The 22,164-nt window shown below is 42.4% G+C and overlaps 2 protein-coding genes across 2 annotated transcripts in view; both read left to right on the top strand.

Moving 5' to 3' along the window:
• Window positions 1-11,636, top strand: part of LOC118095602 (aldehyde oxidase) — a 56,945-nt gene extending 45,309 nt beyond the window's left edge. The window contains exons 30-35 of the mRNA XM_035136851.3: window positions 1,145-1,197; window positions 3,366-3,480; window positions 4,574-4,639; window positions 5,141-5,329; window positions 7,759-7,926; window positions 8,202-11,636. Coding sequence (XP_034992742.2) covers window positions 1,145-1,197; window positions 3,366-3,480; window positions 4,574-4,639; window positions 5,141-5,329; window positions 7,759-7,926; window positions 8,202-8,255 — 645 coding nt within the window. The 3' untranslated portion in view covers window positions 8,256-11,636. The remainder of the gene's footprint in view (window positions 1-1,144; window positions 1,198-3,365; window positions 3,481-4,573; window positions 4,640-5,140; window positions 5,330-7,758; window positions 7,927-8,201) is intronic.
• Window positions 11,637-13,546: 1,910 nt separating this feature from the next.
• The window catches only part of LOC118095633 (aldehyde oxidase 4), a 58,449-nt gene continuing 49,831 nt past the window's right edge, over window positions 13,547-22,164 (top strand). Inside the window, exons 1-6 of the mRNA XM_035136882.3 lie at window positions 13,547-13,705; window positions 15,157-15,214; window positions 17,963-18,059; window positions 19,231-19,339; window positions 20,408-20,534; window positions 22,005-22,066. Coding sequence (XP_034992773.3) covers window positions 13,652-13,705; window positions 15,157-15,214; window positions 17,963-18,059; window positions 19,231-19,339; window positions 20,408-20,534; window positions 22,005-22,066 — 507 coding nt within the window. The 5' untranslated portion in view covers window positions 13,547-13,651. The remainder of the gene's footprint in view (window positions 13,706-15,156; window positions 15,215-17,962; window positions 18,060-19,230; window positions 19,340-20,407; window positions 20,535-22,004; window positions 22,067-22,164) is intronic.

The raw sequence follows: 22,164 nt of genomic DNA, 5'->3' as shown, positions 1-22,164 counted from the left end.
CTCTTACCTTTGTAAAGCCGCACAAAAGTCACAAAATTTACCATTGCAGCCACACAAAAGTCACAGATTTCTGCATCCCCTCCCACCGTTCTGCATGCACATTTCTCCGTACTTCATCTAGGCAAGCACAGGGTATTACCACAGCTGAAGGACACATTCTGGGGGGAACTTAGTCAATGGTTTGAATGGATAGATTAACATTTAAGTTAAGAGCAGTAAGGAGATGTAATGAAGTAGACACATTTCCAGAAGCTTGGTACCGCTTTATGGTGCACACCACTAATAAAGAAAGCAGCTTTTTGCCACCACCAGGTGCTTCTCTTTTGCTGGAGGAAAAGACACGGCTACTAAGAATCAAGTACAGTTTGACTCTTCACTGAGCTAGTAAATCTGTGTGTGGTACTAGTGAGAGCTCATGTACTGGGAGGGATGCTTCTCCATAGAAGAAACAACTGCCTGCAACTATCATGTCAGGAAGAAGGCTAGGCCAAACTTCTTCTCCCTGAAACACAAGTTTTCTGGATGGATGGGATTGTTTTATTTGGGGAAGTATTCAGCCACCTGAGCTCCTACCAGCAGTCTTACTTCCTCAGTGAAAGCCTCTTCGTCACAGTTCTCAATGTGCAATGTTCCATTTCATCATTCAGTCAACTGGAAATATTATTTTTTTCAATTATATTTTATTGAGTTTCAACATTTTTAACATATACAATCAAAACACAACTTTGTTTTTTTTCTTTTTGTCAATTTCCCACCCCGTTTTCCATGGAGTTGTTGCTTCTCCCCTTCTGCTGCCCCCTATAGTCTATCTATTAAATCATAGCCACAATATTATCACCTAATTCAGGCATCCCCAAACTGCGGCCCTCCAGATGTTTTGGCCTACAACTCCCATGATCCCTAGCTAACAGGACCAGTGGTCAGGGATGATGAGAATTGCAGTCCAAAACATCTGGAGGGCCGAAGTTTGGGGATGCCTGACCTAATTACTTCTGTTGGTCATAGCTCAAATCCTGCTCATGAGTTGATTGTCAAACTGGAAATATTAATAGGAATGTCTTGGTTTTAGCATGGCCATGGTATCTTTTTTTATACAATATTGCTTTTTGAAGGAATAAACTTACTATGCTTGCTTGTTTTACAGGCCAAAGAAGCTTTTGAGCAGAGTATCAATCTGTCAGCTATAGGTTATTTCAGGTAAGGTAGAAAGGTAAAGGACCCCTGGACATTAACTCATGACTTCAAGAAGTGACTGTCAAAAGAGAATTAATGATTTGCATAACGAGGTAGCTACTGCAGGGATCATGAATGACTTGAGCTGATACTTTTAGTAGTTGCATATGCTGCTTAGACATAAGCATACAGAGAAAAGGGCATGTCATGTCTAGTCTTGTACATGAAGGTCCTGAAGGAGAATTTTAGCAGCAGAGTTTAAGATAATAATACAACAGATAACAGGGTCACATATATCTCAAAATTAATAATTCCAGTCCAACGCAGGGCCTTTATGTTAGCCCGACTGAACAGGTCACCTTCAAAGGTAGCCCCACGTAGAGCGCATTGCAGTAGTCCAAGCAGGAGATAACCAGAGCATGTACCACTCTGGCAAGACAGTCCATGGGCAGGTAGGGTCTCAGCCTGCGTACCACATGGACCAAATTCAATCAAGTTTCAATCAAGTATTATTAATCCAAAGAGAAAACAATAAGAGAACCATATACAAGTGCTGACACAAGAGCCAAAATCAAACGTTAAACAGATAACATGTACAAATTAAAGGCAAACCAGTTAAGGCTTAGTCAATACATGCTCAAACCAAAAATACTCTGAATACAAGAAATTGGATATGTAAATGAGAGAACCTTTTGAAAAAACACCTGAGCATTGTGGCCTAAGCCAAGATAAGTGGTTTCATATAAATTTGAATGCACTAAACATAAAAGTACAAGGAGAACTACTGAAGAAGCCCGTCATATGGGCGAAACAGGCAAAAAAACGCCGGCAGCCTGTCTACTACCATTGACACCTCGTTCGACCTGCTGCCACTTGCTGACCGCTAGATAGCCTCAAAGACTATAAAGACTGGTTTGCCTTTAATTTGTACATGTTATCTGTTTAACGTTTGATTTTGGCTCTTGTGTCAGCACTTGTATATGGTTCTCTTATTGTTTTCTCTTTGGATTAATAATACTTGATTGAAACTTGATTGAATTTGGTGCCTTTGCGTGCTGCTTGTTTTATTTTGGACTTTTGAAGAAATTGGCAGCATTAGCCCATCATCTCTGTTTTTGCGTACCACATGGAGCTGGTAGACAGCTGCTCTGTACACAGAATTGACCTGCACGTCCATGGACAGCTGTGAGTCCAAAATGACTCCCAGGCTGCACACCTGGTCCTTCAGGGGCACACTTAACCCTTTCACAACTGTGGCCTACTGTTTTGCACTCTCTAATGAACCATGCACACTGATGGCACTAAATTGATAATTTTTTCAGGGAGGATCCAGAGGATCCTTCTGTGAATGAAAGGCACTAAGATCCAGCAGGTCGTCCTGCTGGAGAAAGATGCATTTTTTTAACCAGTTGGAGAAAGAGGAAGGCCACCCTGTGCTGCTTCCGATATGGTTCCAGAGACATTCCCAACTCTCCAAAGCAACTTTTCAGGCAAAACTCACCTGCTCTCCCCCTCCCCATGCCACCCCTTGGGCTTTCTCATGATCTGCATTCTGCTCACAGTAACTTTGGATCCAACCCACTGATCAAGTGGAAGGAATTATTGGTCACATTCAGAAATTTGTACATTTGGTTGAAAGTGCTGTCAGTGAGTCTGTAGGGTTTTTTTATGTTTCTGTAAATGAAAAGTATTTCTGAATCAGAGAACTCAGATCAGCGCTGCATTCTGACTGCATCAAGGGAGAATGTAATGTGGCAACGATGAGTAGTAGATGATACAGCTTTAAATGAGGAAAAGCCAAATTCATAGATCTATTAATGGGTATTAGCCATTATAGGCAACAGAAGCAGTATTGACTGGCTTTGGGGGAGAAGAATGTTGGGGGCTTTTACCTACATCTCCTGTTGGTGGGGTTCCTGGAGGCCTGGCCACTTCCAGAAACAGAATGCTGAATTAGATGAACATTTGATCTGATCAACAGACCTGCTGCTATGTTCTTAAACAGCATGATGCATTATCAGAGCAAATCTCACATAGCTCCACTGTCATGACTGATTGTAACAACTGAGGGTCCAGCACATCATTGTGATTGTGAGGGTCTTTATTGCTATTTTCCCCCTTGTCTCTTCTATTGTTGTTCCCATGCCTGCAAGCATCCCTTACTCCCCAACATACTTTGTTGCTTCTTGCAGAGGTTATGAGACATACATGGATTGGGAGAAAGGAGAAGGCCACCCATTTGAATATTTTGTTTTTGGGGCTGCCTGCACAGAGGTTGAAATAGACTGCCTGACTGGAGACCACAAGGTAAACTGCCAGGTGTCACTTACAGCTAGTGCAAAAAGCACAGTCAAGTTCCTGTGTAACTAATGAAAGGCTCTTGTGTTTTCTTTGTCGTATTCAGTCTAACAGCTGTTTGCAGTGGACAGCAATAAATCCTGCTGCTTTCTACAAAGCACATCTAATTGGAAATGGGTGCCGGATACATAGTGGTTTCTTGTGTGAATCGAGTTTAACCTCTCCTCCTTCCTCCTCATGTGACTTCAGTAATCCATGAGCTGCTGCTATGGCACATGCATGGCAACTCTGAACGTGAATTCATCCTGGCACTTGTGCTGCAGTAGCCAACAGCCTCCACTTTGCCCTTTTCCCAGCTGTTTTCTTCCAAAGCAGGAGGAAAGCTGACTGGGCAAACGCGGGCAGCCTTGTGCAGAACCAGACAGCTTTTTATTTCAGTTTTACAACTTATGAATTCCATTTTGCACATGAATTTTCCCAGAGAAGTGGTATAGTGTTCATTGCCACAGAAAGATAATAAGAATACATAGCATTTATATAGAACATGAACGAGTGTAGTCCACTTTGCATATATTGTTTCTCTAATTTTTGCAGGATTCCTGCAGTATTATTCCTTTTTGGTATATGGGAATCTGGCTTTTTGGTATATGGGAATCTGGCTTTCATAGTTGAAGGAAAATTTTATTTAAAAAACCCAGAAACATTTATTCAAAAGTTACAATACAGTTACAATACAATACATTTCCAATCAATATATTGGGAAGATTCAAAAGCTGGTACAGTATTTGTTGGTTTCTTATCCAAAGCTCTCATTCTTAGCCAATACAATGCATCAGCTTTCGTAGCTACTGTTATTTTTCCATTACAGGGATGTCCACTCTACCTACTTCTAAAAATGAAAGTAGCATCATTGACTTTAATACTTTCTGGTTTTAGACTGGGGAAAGTATTACAAGATAAGGACTGCAGTCCTAAGCATACAAGTAGGTCATATCACACTGGGTACAAATTCTCGATATTCTATCCATAATATTTGGCTCATCTCCTCATGCTTCAGTCCCCAAAATGTAATACAAAGTTACAACCTGCTTTTCATTAACAGAACGTCAAAACAGATATTGTTATGGATATTGGATGCAGCATCAATCCAGCAATGGATATAGGTCAGGTAAGTCCTGAGAATTTCTTCATTGTGCTATGAGGTACTAAATTCACTTCAATTAGAATCATAAGATTTGGAAGGAGATTTGGAAGATACAAAACCCAACAATACAGTAATTCACTGAACACGGGGTTGGACCTCCTTCCAACTCTTATGATAGAAATGGTTAATTAAAACATAGCATCTTGCAAAAATGCCCCACCCATTTCAGCTTTGTTAGATGGTGAAATTTAAGGGAAGGAAAGCAAAGAATTGAAATATTTGTGAAAGGGCAGCATTATTCATAGTATTCTGAAAGTCTAATTACAATATTAATTGTAAGGTGTCTCGTTGTCCTTCAGAAGTTATATCTTTATGCTTACTTTCATGGTTCATTTGTTCAATTTTAATAATTATAATTTTAAAGCTAGCATCGCCTTCAGACAATGTAATGAGAACTGGTATGTATTAATTTAACAAAACAAAGTATGTGGAAATCTCACTATAAGCTATACTTCCTCTTGGCAGATTGAAGGTGCCTTTGTCCAGGGCCTTGGACTTTACACAACAGAGGAACTCAAATATTCCCCAGAGGGGGTCCTCTACACACGGGGCCCAGATCAGTATAAAATCCCTGCTGTTTGTGACATTCCAGAACAGATCAGTGTCTCCTTGTTGGCATCTTCCCAAAACCCAAGAGCAATCTACTCATCCAAGGTAAGAAGATTGAAATCCAAGGTGCAGTTCTTCCCTCTCTCTCCTGTTAAACCTAAGTGACCCATATTACTGAAGGAAAACTGCAGACTTTGAGGGCGGGATGGAAATGATATGAGAGAATAAGTTGTTTTCACTATGAATATCTTGTTACAGTATTATTAATCATGCGGCAATAATCCACCCCACAGTCATTCAGGCATAAGTGCAATTGAAATAAACAGTGATTAAATGTGCTTAACAGCGGTTGGGTTTTTCCCCACATGGATATAATGTCAGGAATGTTTCATTCAGTTTTGTGACATGTCATTGAGCAAGTTGTCTCCCCTAAGACTGAAATCCTCAACTTCACATTGGAATATTGATTGCAGACCACAGTGTAGCAGAGCCAAAAGAAAAATACATGACATAAATACATGTTTCACTGTAGCATGTCCTCCTAACGGGAGAAGAGCAATCAACTTTGAGGCATTCCAAGCCCTTTTTGGAGGCATGATAGCAGAACAGGCTATCAAACAATCAGAAATAAGGATTGCAATTTTTACAGTGGCCTAGCCTTCTCTCTTAACTACCCAGCGAGGCACTGGTAGCTGGAAAAACTCTGCCAACTAGCTGAAAACAATCAGAGCACAGTTATCTACCGGTACTTGCAGCCAAACAGAACACAAGTTATGTCAAACTTCTAGCAAAACAAGGCCAAAAAGCCTAATGGGGGATTAGACCAGTTACGCAGCTTGACGGAATGTGACTATAAAGCCTAAATTATCCCTTGCAGACCACACACACAAGTGTTATTATCTGTAGCTCTGCTGGCTGCTTGGTTATTGGCATCCATCTGTTTTGAGAGACAATAGAGTGCACCTCCAGGGGTGAATTTAAACCACTGTGTTAGCAGCACCAAATTGACCTCCCTGTAGCACAGACCTGGGAAGTATGTATGGAGGTCCTAGGCTGCCCAGATGACAAGAGCCTCCCCCTTTGGCCTCACTGATGTGTTCCACAGCAAAGTAGAGCAATGAATTTTGTACCAGCTTGACTTGACTGCAGGAGTTGCCGGAAAGAGGCATACTGTACATCCAACTGTTTTAGGGGCTCCACTCTGGATTTGTGCAGGGTTTACTCCTTAGCCTTTTCTTCTTCCAAAGATATCCCACATAGCATCTTGAGGTCTAGGATCAGTGTTTTCCTTCTCCTAGATGGGCTCCATTTCCAAGTTGGTGAGCCCCATCTGCCCCTGGGAAAGCACTAATATCAGGTGACACCAATTGTGTCCATCCACATCTTGATCTCAGTGGGCTGAAGCTCAAAAGGGCTTTTCACCTTTGGCCTTTTAGATGTAAAAACTGTGGCATGTAAAATGAAACATGTCATTCCAGGGAACTGGACAGATTTTGCATCTTAGGATAAACACAGAGGAGGGGGAGCTATATAGTGGCAACCCAAGCTCAGCTGAGATGGGCAGAATAATAACAGTCAGCCAGCTGCATGGGTAATTTGCTCTTCCCACTACCCTCAACTCTCCAGCACCCGTGATAGGCCGCAGTTGCGGCTGCCACCATTTTGGAATATGGTGAGCAATCTTTGTCAACCAACTAGGACACAACAAAAATATGTTCTTAAATGGCAGTGCGTTGCTAGCAGAAAGGTGTGGCCTCACATTGTTTTCATTTTGGTTAGTCTTTAAAAAGCTGCATGTGTACACTTGTGGATATAAACTCATGCTTTCAATTTTTTTTTAAAAAAAGCAACCACTCAGAATAGGTTAAAAACCTTTCTAAAATAACTCAGAGTTTGCAGTCACCATTCTCAGAACCCTTGAGGTTCTGAGACCCTTGTTAGAGGTACTGCTGTCTCCTTTTCCACAGCTCCACAGATGAGCAACAGGTGGGCACTGTTGCAGTTGTGACACTGTGGACATTAATGAGCCACCCAGTACTGATTTGAGGAGTGCTGTTACTTCTGCTACCATCACTGCCCTTCCTCCTTCTCAGTAAGTCAGAGCCACCTACCACCCTTGGAGCTTAGTGGGAAATAAGTGGAAGGACAGAGAATGAGACTGGAACATCCACTCATCACATACTGAATCAGGAAGCCCACTAGTGGCCCCATCGTGAAGGGTCCCTCAAGCTTGGAGCTGGCCCTGAGCACAGGGAGGGCAAGAAGTGTATTATTCATCATGGGTGTTATGCAGTAGGTTCTTGTGGCTTCTCACATCAGCCACATGAAGGTGCTGGCTCATGTGAGGTCTGCCTGCACAAAGGCTGAAGCCACCAAGCTCTTAAGAGTGTTTCAGATGCTGGGTCTTGTTCCCACACTGAGAAAACAAAACTCATTTCATGTACAGACAGAGATGCTCCCTGAAAGGTTCTTGATGTGAAATACTTGCTAATGCCTCAAGATGATTTCATTGCTTTTGTCTCTGCTTTTGGCAGGGCCTTGGTGAAGCGGCACTTTTCTTGGGGAGCTCTGTTTTCTTTGCAATATGGGATGCAGTGGCTGCTGCCAGGAAGGAAAGAGGATTGCCAGCAGACTTTGTGTTGAACAGCCCCTTGACTCCTGAACGAGTGCGAATGGCGTGTGATGACCAATTTACTGAGATGGTAAAGATTTTGAATGCATCTGGTGCCTAATTCTTCTTTCTCTTGCGACTGTCAGGATGAGGAATAGGTTACTCTTAAATTAAAAATCAGGGTGTAGCGTCTTCTGGTCTGTCCTTAATGGCACCTTAAATCTTTTGTGCCTCCAGTGACTTCCTCTCGTTGCCTTCAGGTATTGTTGAATCAGTTTCACAGAAATCCAAACTGATTTAGCAGCAAGCCGTAGCAATGACTCTTCGAGACTGATCGTTCCGTTTACTATTTATTCATTTTTCTAGATCCCAAAGGATGAAAAAACTAAGTCCACTGTTTCATGGGACATCTCCCTTTGAAGAAGAACCAGGAATGTGCAGAAAGTGCCATGAAGTGCTAACTGCTTCAAGTCAACATCTTCCAGTGCTTTATCAACAAATGCATTTCATTTTAGTTCAGTAGTTGCTTTCTTGTGGGGAATTATATTGCAGGCTTCATATTCGTTTACATGAGAGTCTCCTACCATTTTCACACTTTTTGGTACTAGGCAGCTACAGTTAAAGGCCTAACCATTTGGTGGTTGTTTTTATCTGCCTTGCTAGGTTCCTAGTGCTAACGTACTCCATCTCTTTCCTGGAGCCCCCTTCAGCAGTTCCATGGGTCTCCTGCCTCCCTAACCCATTTGCCTGTCTACTCTCCCTCCTCTCCCAGGGTCCTATTTCACCATCCCCTCCTTTTTTCTAGCTAATAAGTTTCCTACAACCTCTAGCCACCTTTCCATCAGTCTTCTGCCTCTTTCACACCTCTTTCCCTCAGTTTTGAAGGTATTACTAAATGTCACAGAAAAACATGTGCTGACTACTAGACACAGCAATCATGTACAGTTTCCCCAACTTCAGGCAATATCTAATTCAGCCTTCCCTGACATAGTGAGCCTGAGATGCTTTGGAGTACATCTCCCATCACTCCTGACCATTGGCTGTAATGGCTGGAGCTGAAGGGACTTGGGTTGGCGAAGGCTGATGGTAGCCGAACTTGCCTTGCATCCTCCTCATCTCATTATGCTGTGTGTTTCCTTGTTCCCACATGCCAGGATTGGCTGCCACTAAGCACCTGCCTACTTTGATACATTTTATTTACTTTGAACAAGGTCTGTGGTAAAATAAATCTTGAGCTGGTTTTGGCTTTAGGAAATCTACTGTGTAGTGGTTTGCATGATAGATTGCGTGGGGCATCAGACAACATCCTCAGGGTGTGAGACAGCATTGCTTAATGACTGCTGACTGTTAAAAGGTACAAGGTGCCAGGAAGAGTCCCTTTGTGCATCTTAGCCGTCTGGTGCATGCATTATCTCCTGTGATGGTTGTGTTGTGTAAGATAAGCTGTATTTCCAGAATATCAAGCACTAGGCAATAAAAACCATGCACATTAAAAGATGCATATTCCACTTCCTAAGGCTAGCACACAGGTTATTTCTTGAAAGGCAAAGGAAATAATTTGAGGAGTGATCTGTTGTTTGATTATGTGGTTTGTTATCATACCTTTTTTAACTATAGCATGGGTTAAAATTGATTAAGTATGCAGGTGCACGAGTAATGAAGCCTGCAAGTAATATTGCTTCACACTTACCTTGTTACTCTCGTGTGTAGCTTTGCCAGGAAGACTGAATCACTTGGCTTGCACTTTACCGCACTTTAATTTATTTTCAGAAGTTTCTCAACAAGTTGAATTAGAGATGTGCAATATAATTTTTTTAAAAAAAAAAATCCCTGCCGTGCTCATGGGTGATAGAATGGCAAAGAATTTAATGGGAGGAAGAGGAAGAAGACTCTAGTTGCACTCATTCCAGCTAAGGGAATGGCAGTTACTAGGATTCCCAGAGATCCAGGATTGGTACCCCTCCAAATGTTATTGGACTCCAAATGCCCCCATACCATATGGTTGGAAGTCCAACCATATCTTGGAGACCCCACGTTCTCCATCTCTGCTGACACTCACAGTCCTTGTCCTCACATTCTTTTTCCTGGTGAAACTTCAGGCCTGGGTTTTGCATTTCACTTAACCAATGCTGTGTATGTGCAATTGCACCTACACCGTTGCATGCACCTTGGATCAATATGAAAATGGCAGCGTTGTGAGTTTTCCCCTCCGTGCCATCTGGTACAACTTGTCCTGTATTTTGATGTGCCTTTCCTTGCTTCACAGGATTGGCTGGTGTGGGCCGCCAGGAAGCACACAGTGTAACGATGCGAGGACGTTGGGCAAATTGTGCTATGTATGATAAAGCTGGAGGAAAGATTCTATGATTGGTGGCACCTCCCTTTTTTTGTTTGTTCACCCAAAGCAGAACTAAATCTTACAGAGGGCTTCTGGGCGGGGACTTAATGTTGTAAATAGGTTGTTCAGAAATCACAGTTGGGTTGTTGTCAACAGTTTTGGATTTTTTTAAATAGGGAGGCCCCTCCCCCCAGAAGGGTAAATGCAGGTTAAAGGGGGAAGAATATACAGTCTAGCATTTTGATGCCAATGACATTGTGCAAAAAACTGCACAAGGAACACCCATCAATAAGTACCTGTCTGAAAGCAGCCTAAGTGCACAAGTGCTGTGATATAATTTCACACCTTTTTGAAACTTGTTTAGAAGAGCAGGAAAAACTGGTGATGCACAGGATGAGAGTTGGAGAAGGTTCAGAAAAGGCAATCAGAATGATCAAGGAACTGCAGCAACTTTCCTTTGAGGAAAGCATTTTGGACTTTTTCGTTTAGAGAGAAGGCAAGTAAGTAGTGACATGATAGAATTTTATAAAACTAGGCGTGGCATGGAGAAATTGGATTGATAAAATATTTTCTCCCTCATAACACTAGAAGTCATGGACATTCAACGATGTTCATTGAAGTACCTCACGCATAGTTAAACTCTGGAACTCACTCCCGTAAAAGGCAGTGATAGCCACCAACTTGGAAACCTTTAAAAGAGGATTGAACAAATGGAGAATAGACTTGTGCTCTGTCTGTATGGTCAGAAGCAGTATTATTTTGAATACCCATTGCCGGAAACCACAGAAGGAGAGAGGGCTCTTGTGCTTGGATCCTGCTTGTGTGCTTCCCGCAGGTATCTGGTTGGCCTCTGTGAGAACAGGGTGCTGGACTAGGTGGGCCATTGGCCTCATCCAGCAGGCTCTTCCTGTGTTTTTTTAATGAGAGACTAGCATTTCTGTGCAAAGAAAAATTGTAATATTGGTAGAAAAATGCAAAAATCTGTTGGCATGGTTGCATGTAAGGTATTCTACTTCCTGACTTGCTATTTTGCAGGGGGAATTCGATTGCATGTAGCAAATTTGGGTTGTGAAATTAAAGTGTATTTGGTACTCTTGTGCAACAAACCCTCCTCCCTCTAAATGGCGCTTCTTGTAGCAAGGAAAGTGTTGGGAAGATGCACTGGAAAATGTAGGGTTACAATTGCTTGATGTGATGTACTAGAATTTCCACACAAATCAGTATCAATTAATCGTGTATAACCTCAATAAATTTCGTGCAAACAAATCAAAATGAATGATAACCTGGTCATCTGTAAGTACCCTAAGTCTGGGAAAAGTTTGCTGGTTTAATCAAGCTTGTTAATGTTATGTGATCACAACAACTGTTGGTATTCATTTCTGTTGAACAAAAAGTCCCATTCTGTTTTAGTGTGGACAGATGTACCTCGGAGTCCTATTACCTAAATAAACTTTGTAAGCTTCCATTTTTGATCTTTTACTTGAAACCGCCCACAAGTGTTTGGCGTGTTAAGCAGAGGGTGGTTATAGAGTCAAATGTTTCGGAGGAGGAATGAAATATGTAATGTTGATACCTTTTCCCATCTCGGTCAACCTTGATCCTACTGTGGTTATAATCCCAGGAACTACTCAACATGGATAGGTAGTTTCAAGTCAAAGAATTGGGGAGGCTAGCTGTTCTGGACAGGGTTGCACTGCCTTTGAAGGAACAGGTGCATAACCTGGAGATGCTCCTAGAGCTGTCTTTGGAGGTTCAAGTGGCTTCCACAAGCAGTGCCTTTTACTATCTCTGGCTGATTTGCCAGCTATTGCCATCCCTGGACATGGAGAGCCTTGACACAGTGATCCAAACACTGCTGGTAACAGGGCCATAGCTAGGGGGTGGTAAGGTGAGCCCCTGCCAGGGGCGCAGGCAAGGGGGCGCACAAAATCAGCTTCCAAGACCCTCCGCTGGCCAGCACCCTGTCCAGCTAGCACTCCCTGCCTGCGGCCAAGCAGGACAAGGAAGAGGGCCCACACCAACTTCAAAGCTTACCTACTCCGGAGTCACTCCCTCCCTCAAGGGTGCCAACTTGAATAAAATATATTGGGGGGGGGGGGGCAGGTAAGCCCCGCCCTGTATAATTGACCACAAGATGAAGCACATGGACACTATTTGATTGACAATGGCCATTAACTGGGAGGGGGGCCCTCAAATATTTTTTGGGGGGTGTGAAGCAACCTTGGCCCCAAGGAGTTGGCTCCCATGCCCTTCTCCCTATTAAAGTGGGGTGCTCCCCACTTTATGCAATTTCACTTATGCAGGCAGAGCCCCGGAACGTAACCCACGCGTAAGTGGGGAGACGGCTATACAGTATACCGTCATCTAGGTCAGCCTTCCCCATCTTGGTGTCCTTCAATCAGAACTCATTACAAAAAAAGAATTCACTACAAGGTGAAGGGGGGGTGTTGGAGGAGAGGCATAAAGAAGAGCTAATTTGTTCATGGCTAGGGGGCGGAATCGGGTCGGTTCTGCCAGGGGTGCAAAATAACCTACGGCTCTGGCTGTTAACCTTCGGATTGGAAAATTGTAATGTACTCTGTGTGGACTGTCCTTGAAGTAGATTCAGAAGCTATAATTAGTGCAGAATGTAGCTGCTAGGCCTCAACTTGGGAGTGGCCTGCTGCAAACACTTTTTTAGAATTGCACTAGCTACCTATACGTACCAAGCGTGCTTGGTACTGGTTCTCCAGCTTTGGCCATTCCTGGACCGGTGATTCACACATGGGTAACTTCAAGTCTGATCTACTGTAATGTGTTCTGTGTGGAGGTGCCATTGCAGAACAGTATGAAGAATGCAGCAGGTAGGCTTTTCATCGGTATGACCTGCCGCAAACAATTCTGAAAGAACTGCACTCGCTGCTTGCTTGCTTCAAGTTACTTGCATTGGCTTAAAAAGCCTATACAGTTTGGGGCCTGGACACCTGACAGAATTCCTGTTCCTGTACTGACTTGCACATTGTCAAGATCTGCCAGTCTTGCCATCCTTAGGTAAGCCCCACTTCTATGGCAATGTGAGGGAAGAGCCTTCTCGTTAGTGGCACTCCACTTTTCGAGCTCCTTTCCCTCTGAAATTCCGCTGGCACCTCCTCTTTTGACCTTTCAGTGCCCTATTCAATTGAAAAGGGAGACCAGTACAGAATGGCATACTCGCTTAGGAGGTTTACAATGGTTTCTGTGTCAACCAGTTCTTTTGCTTTTCTAAAACAAAACCTTAGATACAAAAGCATCTGCCACCTGCAAGAAACCTTAATTTATTACCACCATCCATTAAATTCATGATTAGAGCCACTCTGGCTCCTCCTCTTCGCCTATATAATTTGTTGCTCGGTTCTGGGCAACACAGACCAAAGTGGTGGTGGAAGCAACTGTAGAATCTTTTTTTTTCTCCTGGTGCTTAATATCTGACAACTTTCAAGGTGTGCTTTCATATGGCAGAATGGCTAATCCCCAACAATCGGATGAGCTCATTTTTTTTGTGAACGGAAGGAAGGTAAGGATTTCTTTTAGTACTTTAGTGTGTTTTTAAAAGGGGGGGAGGACAAGGGGCACATTCTTGTATCTACAAAGAATATTTGAAATGTTCTCTAGATGTTATTCATGACCTTACAAATTACACATCTTTCCCCTGCAATCTTCTGTCATTTCAACGTCATTGTTTACAAGTTAGGACTTTCTTTCTCTGTCTCATTGACCATCATTGACTGGAGTTGTCAACTATGTTTATTTCACATTACTAAATTAAACTTTGCAGAAACTTCCTCTAGTGTTTGAATGCCTAGGTCTTATGAAAATGAATGAGGATGGAGCAACAGCTGACAGAGCTATGCTGTTGGAAATGGATTAAGCTATTATTATAGCTATAAGCTATAGTAATCGGTTGCAATACCATATCGCCAAACTTTAAAAAATGAAAATACGACAAGAGTTCACTGTGAGTGCCCTACAACAATCTGAAATAAAAAGGACATTCAATGAAAGGTTCCCTAATGAAATATAATCAAATAACATTAATATCCCTTCCTGCTAAAAAAAGAGAGAGGTATGCGTGCAATTTAACGCTTAAAATGCACCCATGTGTTTACTTTCTCGTGTTTTCTCCACTTGAGAACAAAGACAATAAAACATCTGCATATTTACAGATATTTCACCCAGAGAGGACGAGGAAATGATTAAAATACATGTGTCATGTTTCTTAGCAACTTGAATTCTGCAGTTATTTCAAATAGGAAGAAAACTGCATGCACTAATTGTGCTTTGTATACTTTCAACTATAAGTCTAGTTAACTATAAAAGAGGCACTTTGATTTCAGTGGGAGAGAGTTAAGCACATTTGAAATTGTCCTATTGAAATTGGCAGTGTTTAAAAGTGGTTACAAGGCTAGATTAAATTCTCACACTTCCTGGATCCAGGAATTACAGGTGTCTGGCACCCACAAATTCATAACGGCATTCATCCATTCATGTATTTTATTACTCTTCTGCTTTGTTCTCCTCCTCTACAAATACATCATAGTTAAGCAGAGCTTCCAAAAGAGAAAAAAGAAAAAAAATTACAAACCTTATATGCTGGATCCAAATAAAACTAAATGCAAATAAGGGAGAAGGATTTGGATTCCAAATATTTTTGAAGTTTCTTCAGTATCCAAGTTCTCCCCAAAATGGTTCCCGTCATAAATCAAGGCATAAATCAATATTTCAAAAGATGCGATGGGAGCACTCTAGATGCAGAGTAAATGCCTGGAATGCCACCAACCCAAGTAGCTGAACTTGCGTTCCTATTTCCCTGTGCTTTGATAAGACCTGCATTGTTGTATGTGAATAAGAGAAACTGAAGAAAAACAGCATGTGATATTAATTCCTCTCATCAAAAGCGTAGGTAATCCTCTTAAGCAAGGTGTATTTTTAGGTTTCTCTAGTCTCTCCCTTTCCTTTCTAATGCAGGTGATAGAGAAAAGTGCCGATCCTGAAGAACTGCTGCTTAATTACCTGAGAAAGGGGCGTATCCTTTTAAAGCTCTTGCGTTGCATAACTATTCTGTTACCGATTTGAAAAGTTTATTGAGATGTATCCTGGGGCTCCCAAGTTCAATCAAGTGTGTGCAGAAGATGATGTGTGCAGAACTAGGTATAGTTATACCGTGTTTCTCATATTATAAGACATGTCTTATATTTATTTTTTCCTCAAAAAAACACACTATGGCTTATTTTCAAGGGATGTCTTATTTTTTTCCTCCTCCTGCCGCAGCCGGCATTGCTGCTGTGCCTATCACTATGTCTTATTTTCGGGGTATGGCTTATATTCCTTGAATGCTTAAAAATCCTGCTATGGCTTATTTTATGGGTATGTCTTAAAATATGAGAAACAGGGTAGGTATAGAACTAGCACTATAAAATACTGGTTGCATTGCCATTTTTGTTGCCAACCTTCAAATCTGCAATCTGACTTACTTAGGGACTCTTATAAATCCAGATGGTTCCAACTCTTACATAGCAAAATCAGATCTATTGGTATTGACTTGGAACCCAGGTATAATTCAAGTGAGCAATATATCGCAATATTCAAACCAGATTAAGGGACATTAAAAAACAAAACCTCGAGTCAGCTGTAAATATAATTTGCTCCCCCAAGTTCTGTGGTTTAAATACAACAGATAACAGGGTCACCTATATCTCAAAATTAATAATTCCAGCCCAACACAGGGCCTTTATGTTAGCCCGACTGAACATTTCCCCCTCAGCTTTTGTCAAGGGCAGATATTTAAACATCCCCAGAAATGATAGCCATTATGGATGTTCTTTGAATATGCTGGACACTGTATGTAGAATATATCCTTTTCTACTATCCATTGTACAACCAGCTACGCAAACTCATGCTAAAGTTACATTTTCTGTGAAAAAATCTTATACTTTGACAACACGTTTCTTAGGGTATTTTTTACAAGTCCTAGTCTAGAAGCATCCTATTCCACAATTCAATTTTACATGCATTGGAAAGATTAAATAGATATTTTAGCACTAGAAGCTTACTAAAACTTAGTGTTCAAGATAAAGTGTGGAATCACAAAGTTCAGCTGCTAGAATGTCCATCCCTCTAATGTTTTTTGTTTTATTAATCTGTCTAGAGCATGGGTAGGCAAACTAAAGCCCAGGGGCCAGATCCGGCCCAATTGCCTTCTAAATCTGGCCTGCGGACAGTCTGGGAATCAGCGTGTTTTTACATGAGTAGAATGTGTCCTTTTATTTAAAATGCATCTCTGGGGTATTTGTGGGGCCTAATATTTGGGGCCATAATTGAAAAGTTTGAAAATAATATTTTAGCAGGACCTGGAAACACTCTGGGGCATAAAATATTGCAAAATCAATTTATAAAGTGAGGTTAATCTCTGCAGTCAGACATTTTAATGGAGCAAGCCTGTTTTTCTTGTTAAGTCAGTGGTTCACAGAAAATCAGCATGAAGTAGAAGTAAGAATAAGCAGAGGTGTTAACACTTTCAGTAATTAACCCATGAATGGAAATAGTTCCAGGCAGGAGCATCCCATCCTCTTGCTCCCCCTTAGGTGAAATGGGAAGCTGCTGTGTAGCCTCACTTACAAGGGTTGTGTGGTAGTGGTGGCTTCCAGAGAGCACTCATAAGATTTCACAAGATCTTGCAGAACTCTTGCAGAAAACTCACAAGATCTCACCGGAAGCTACCGCCGCAGCCGCAACCGCATGACCCCAGCAAGGTCAGGCAGGGCACCTGCAGGGGTGCCACCAAGTGGGATTCTGCCACCCAAAGCAGCTGCTTCAGTTTGCCGCATGGGAGGGCTGGCCCTAGTTCCAAGGGATGAGCTACTTGGGCAAAATATCTGCAATTTTCCTACTGGTATTCTGGTGGTGCCCTGCTATGTATGCTTTCTCTAGCTAAGGTAAATTGGCTTCCACAAGGAGGAGGAGCATCTCTTTGATGCTGCATTCTCTACAGCTCTACTGCATTCTCCCTCTTGGCTTTTCAAAAGCAAGGACTTCTGGTTTGCACATAACATTAAACCGCGGTTTATGGTTTGTTGTTGACTTACAAACTGAGGTATGTTTTGATTATGGTTTGACATTATGTGTGAACCGAGCACCCTTTCTTAAACGTATTTCAGTAGAAACTACAACAGAGCAATAGTTACAGCACAATTCTATGCATATTTACTCCTAAGTAAGTCCATTTGCACAATACATTTGAAGTAGGATCATGCCACTTTAACCAGTCATGGCTTCCCCCAAAGAATCACGGGAACTGTAGTTTGTTAAGAGTGCTGAGACTCCTATTAAGGGACCCCTATTTCCCCCAAAAAACTACAATTCTCTGGGAAGAGGGATTGTTAACCCACTTTGGGAACTATAGTTCTCTGAGGGAAATAGGAGTCTCCTAATAACTCTCATCACCCTTAACAAACTACAGTTCTCAGGATCCTTTGGTAGAAACCGTGACAGTTTAAAGTGGTACAATACTGCTTTAAATGTGTAGCGCAGATGAGGCCTCTGGCTACATAAAAAGTTAAATTAAAAATATTCATTAAAATGTAGAGGGTTTTTTTTAAAAAGCCTTCTCAAACTTAGCCACCATCTTGATAAAGTGCCTTCTCTTCATTTCTCCTCCACCCCATAAAGGAAATAAAAAGTAATGTGAAAAATGTCATGCGGGGACAGACAGACATTCAGATATTAAACAAGGAGTCAGCACTTATTTTCCTTAACCCTCCACTATAACTGCAAGTCTGCCTCACAGGAACGAAGTATGGCTGTGGAATTGGAGGCTGCGGGGCTTGCACAGTGATGATATCGACATACAACCCAGACACCAAGAAGATACGGTATCCTTAAGGAAGGGAAAGATGCTTCATGCAGATAACTGCACCAAAATTTGATGTCATTAAAAAATATGGCTTTCCCACAAATAATCCCAGGAATTGTTGTTTGATCTGACGGCTGAGAGGAGCATCTGTCAGAAATGTGCAAAAAAGACCTTCTGAATACCTAGAGGCTGTCTGCCTCCATTTTAACTTGCTTCAGATTCCATTTTGCCTCCATTTTAACTTGCTTCAGACTTGACAGTGGTACCAACAGAGGACAGGGAAGAAAGCAGCGGGTGATGAGGGGCAAACTCTGAGGGGAAGAGGAGCATTGGTGGCCATGAAGGGTTAAGGGGCCTGCATGGCAGAATTTTTCTCCTCAGAGCATCAAGGCCCTGCTCAACTAGGCTGCTGCCGTGGACAAAATCTAACTGTTCCCCCACTCGAGTTCTTGAGGGGTGGTTGCAGTCCCTCCTCAGCACTTTGCCTGTGTACGCACCTTTAAAACCCATTCAAAGCACCTTGTTTTCAGGCCCGGCTCTAGGTGTAGTCCCGGTGGCGCGGGGCGCCAGGGCGCCGGCCGGCAGGGGGTCACTCGCGGCGAAGTCGTGCTGCGAGGGCAGGGGCGCCGGAGCGATCTCCGCGCCTCAGCGCCAGGGTGCCCGACCTGCTTGAGACGGCTCTGCTTGTTTCCCTCAAATAATTCTGGGCCCTGTAGTTTGTTAAGGACGGTGGTGAATTGCAACTCTGTGAGAGGTAAACTACAGTGCCCAGAATCCTTTGAGGTAAACAATGTGTTTTGAATGTGCTTCAAAGTTAAAGGGTGCACATGGCTTTAGGGTCCTTAGTTTGGGTGTTGGGCCCCTAGATGTTGTTGGACTAGAACTTCCATCATCCATGCTGACTGAGGATAATGGAATTGTAGTCTACTAACACCCAGGGGCACCCAGGGTTGAAGAGGACCTGCTCTACCTGACTGTCACTCCTTTCGATTGATATACAGTACATAGGTTAATGGAGAATGCAGTTTGGGAAAGAATGGGTAGTTCTGGGGTGGGGAGTGACCATTTTGAGTTCAGTCCAGTGCAGCATATTGGATTGTGCTACCCTGAGACCATCCATGGCTAAAAATGACCCTAGTGAGTTGGGAAAACGTGGTTTACTCCTCAAAATTCTCCTTCACATTTCAAAGACATTATCCAGCCAACTCATGCCTACTTCCTTTATGCCTGTTGTATGGCGCTGCAGTAACTACCGTGGAAGGAGTTGGAACTACAAAAACCAAGCTCCATCCCATTCAGGTGAGAGTAAAATAAGAGATGTTGTCCAAGTTCACTTTGCCCAAGTTTCAGAATATATAAAAAATCTGGAGGCCTGTAATGCTTGTCTATAGTCCAAGGCAAGCATTGCAGCCCCATTGTTCTTCTTGGGCCAGATTGGGTTTGGACAATCTGGAGAAGAGCTGCTAACTCTGGATGGGTTCCAACAAATTAAAACACATCACTTTTCCCTCTCCACTCCTCTTATCCAGCTGTTAGCATTACAGCCTTCCTTCCCTCCCACCCTCCTTCCATTGGCATGTGTGCCAGCGACCCTGGGGAAATTGCATTTTCCTGCCAAAAAAAGGGAAGGAAGAAGAAGCCTGCGGCTGCCATAATATCTACCACAGCAGCCAAAATAGAAAATAGGTGATGGAACTTGGGAAATGATTGGGACCCTGTTATGGTGTCAATGACATCACCAAGAGTATGGCAGGATCTGAAACAGATTGCAACCGAACTGCTTTCTTCTTCCTATTAGTAGTAGTAGTAGTAACACTACTTGTCATGGTGTCAGTAGCGGAGCCAAATTATGACTCAAGCTTTTGAGAATGGATCACCCATTTCCAGAACTTCTTTCTTTTTCTTTTTGGCCCGTGACTGTCTGGGACGTTGCCAGCTTGGTCACTGGCCCACCTCCAAAAATGTCGCCAGCTAGCTACAGCTAGCATGGATATAGAAGGATGGGGGAAGCTTTTGCTTAATCCCTGTATAGCAGGCTGCTGTCAAATGGTGCCACCCCCTTTAAATGAGACTTAATGCTTCTGATTCAGCAAATTTAAATGGGATATAGGGCAGAGTTTGTTAGCAGGAGCCAGGACAGAGTGCCCCATGTCAAAGAACAAAAGCTACAACTGACACTTCAAATCTTCTCCTGCTGCTTCTGCCCTTTGCTACAGCCATGAATTTGGGCACAGGATGCATTTTTTAGTAACTGTTTACTGAGTAATTCATAAGAGGGCAAAGGAGATCAGGAAAAGTAGGATGATACTCTAGAAGCCAATGTTTCTTTGTATGGACTATCCATTTAGATATGTATTATCATTCCAGGAAAGGCTTGCAAAGTGCCACGGCTCCCAGTGTGGCTTCTGCACTCCTGGGATGGTGATGTCTATGTATTCGCTCTTAAGAAATAACCCCGAACCTACCATGGATCAGATAACTGCGTGCCTGGATGGTAGGCTGGCTTTCTCAAAATATCCCCCCCCCCCAAACTGATTTTTTTAAATAGTTGTTTTTATTTGAATGTCTTGGAAAATTGCTTAGTTAAGAGTAGGGGTGGGGGAGAAAGTCAAATCAGTTCACATTTGAAGGAGAACTTACCTACTAATCTGCACTTTTTCTGAAACAATGCACAAACCAAAACACAGCCATCTTTTGAAATTCAACACTTCTCTGAATTTTGGAACGCAGTTCACCAGTCAAGTGGTGTGTACAAAAATGCATGTACTGGAGTAAAGTGTGCATAAAAATGCAAATACAGTATAAGTGAAAATAACATTTAAAAATGCATTATATTCAGGAAAATTTCTTTGCAAAAATGGGTATATTAGGAGAAATTCATGCTTAAGCGCTGATGAATTTTCACGAGGACTTAAAAAAAATAATTACGATGCCTAAATGCAGAACACTGAAAAATGGGAAAATGAGAAAATGAGTGGGACTGAAATTGGCAGGTTCACCCATCCCTAGTTAGTTGCAGAACACTTACCATATACCAGGGGTGCCCAACTCTGAAGAGACTGTGATCTACTCACAGAGTTAAAAACTGGCAGTGATCTACCACCTTTTTTTTGGGGGGGGGGGGTTTCAGGTCAAAGTTGTTAAGCTTTTTTAGGGAGGAGGAAAGCCCCGTTTTTAGGGGTTCAGGTCAAAGTTGTTGAGATTTTTTTAGGAAGGAGGACGGCCCATTTTTTAGGGGTTCTGGTCAGAGTTGTTGAGCTTTTCTGAGATGGGAGGAAAAGTTTTGGGGGGCTGAAGGGCTAAAATGTTGAGCATTTTTAAAGGGAGCCAAAGTTGTTGAGCTTCTTTGGGGGGAACCAGTGATCTACCAGTGATCTACCACAGACATCCAGTGATCTACCGGTAGATCACGATCTACCTGTTGGACATACCTGCCATATACTTTTGTGTTGCTCTGTTGTTTGGTGTCACCTGGTGCCTGTGTGCTCTGAAGGACCATTTCTGAAATGCACATGCATTTTGCTTAAGGATCAGTCGGGTCCAGGCTAACTAGCAGACAACAGGCCAGATTGAGCCCACCACCCTACAAGAGCAAATTTACTGGCTCCAAGTATCATTAACTATTTCTTCTTGTTCTTTATTTTAAGTTTTAACAGCCCCAAAAAGCATGCCACCAAATAATTAAAACTTATAACAATATTACATTTTGATCAACATATCCTCAGGTACATGGATAAGGAAAAGAAGCAGTGTGTATGCAAGAGACAGAGAGAGAGATATATATTGCCCCCTTTAAGGCTACATTATTTTATTTAAGTTTTGTATGCAAATCCTGACCAAATCCCTGCCAAAGTTAGTTGCCCTTGATCTCTGTTACACAAGTTGAATTGAAGTGCTAGGTTCAGATGACTTGCAAAACTGTAGCTTTGATCTATTTATCTCTGTGTCTGACCGTTCCTTCCAGGCAACTTGTGCCGTTGCACAGGATACAGACCTATAATTGACAGCTTCAGTGCTTTCTCTCCGGTAAGGGAAACAAATAGAAAAATAAACAACACTGTGTTAAAATTGCTATTTGTTGGTATATACAAAAGCACGAGGCACTTCTGACCCTTCGCCAAAGT

The sequence above is a fragment of the Zootoca vivipara genome, chromosome 1 (assembly GCF_965207765.1).
Source record: "Zootoca vivipara chromosome 1, rZooViv2.hap1.1, whole genome shotgun sequence".
NCBI lineage: Eukaryota > Metazoa > Chordata > Lepidosauria > Squamata > Lacertidae > Zootoca > Zootoca vivipara.
Note: the sequence above shows the minus strand (reverse complement) of the source record. Positions and strands in the feature narration are given on the sequence as shown.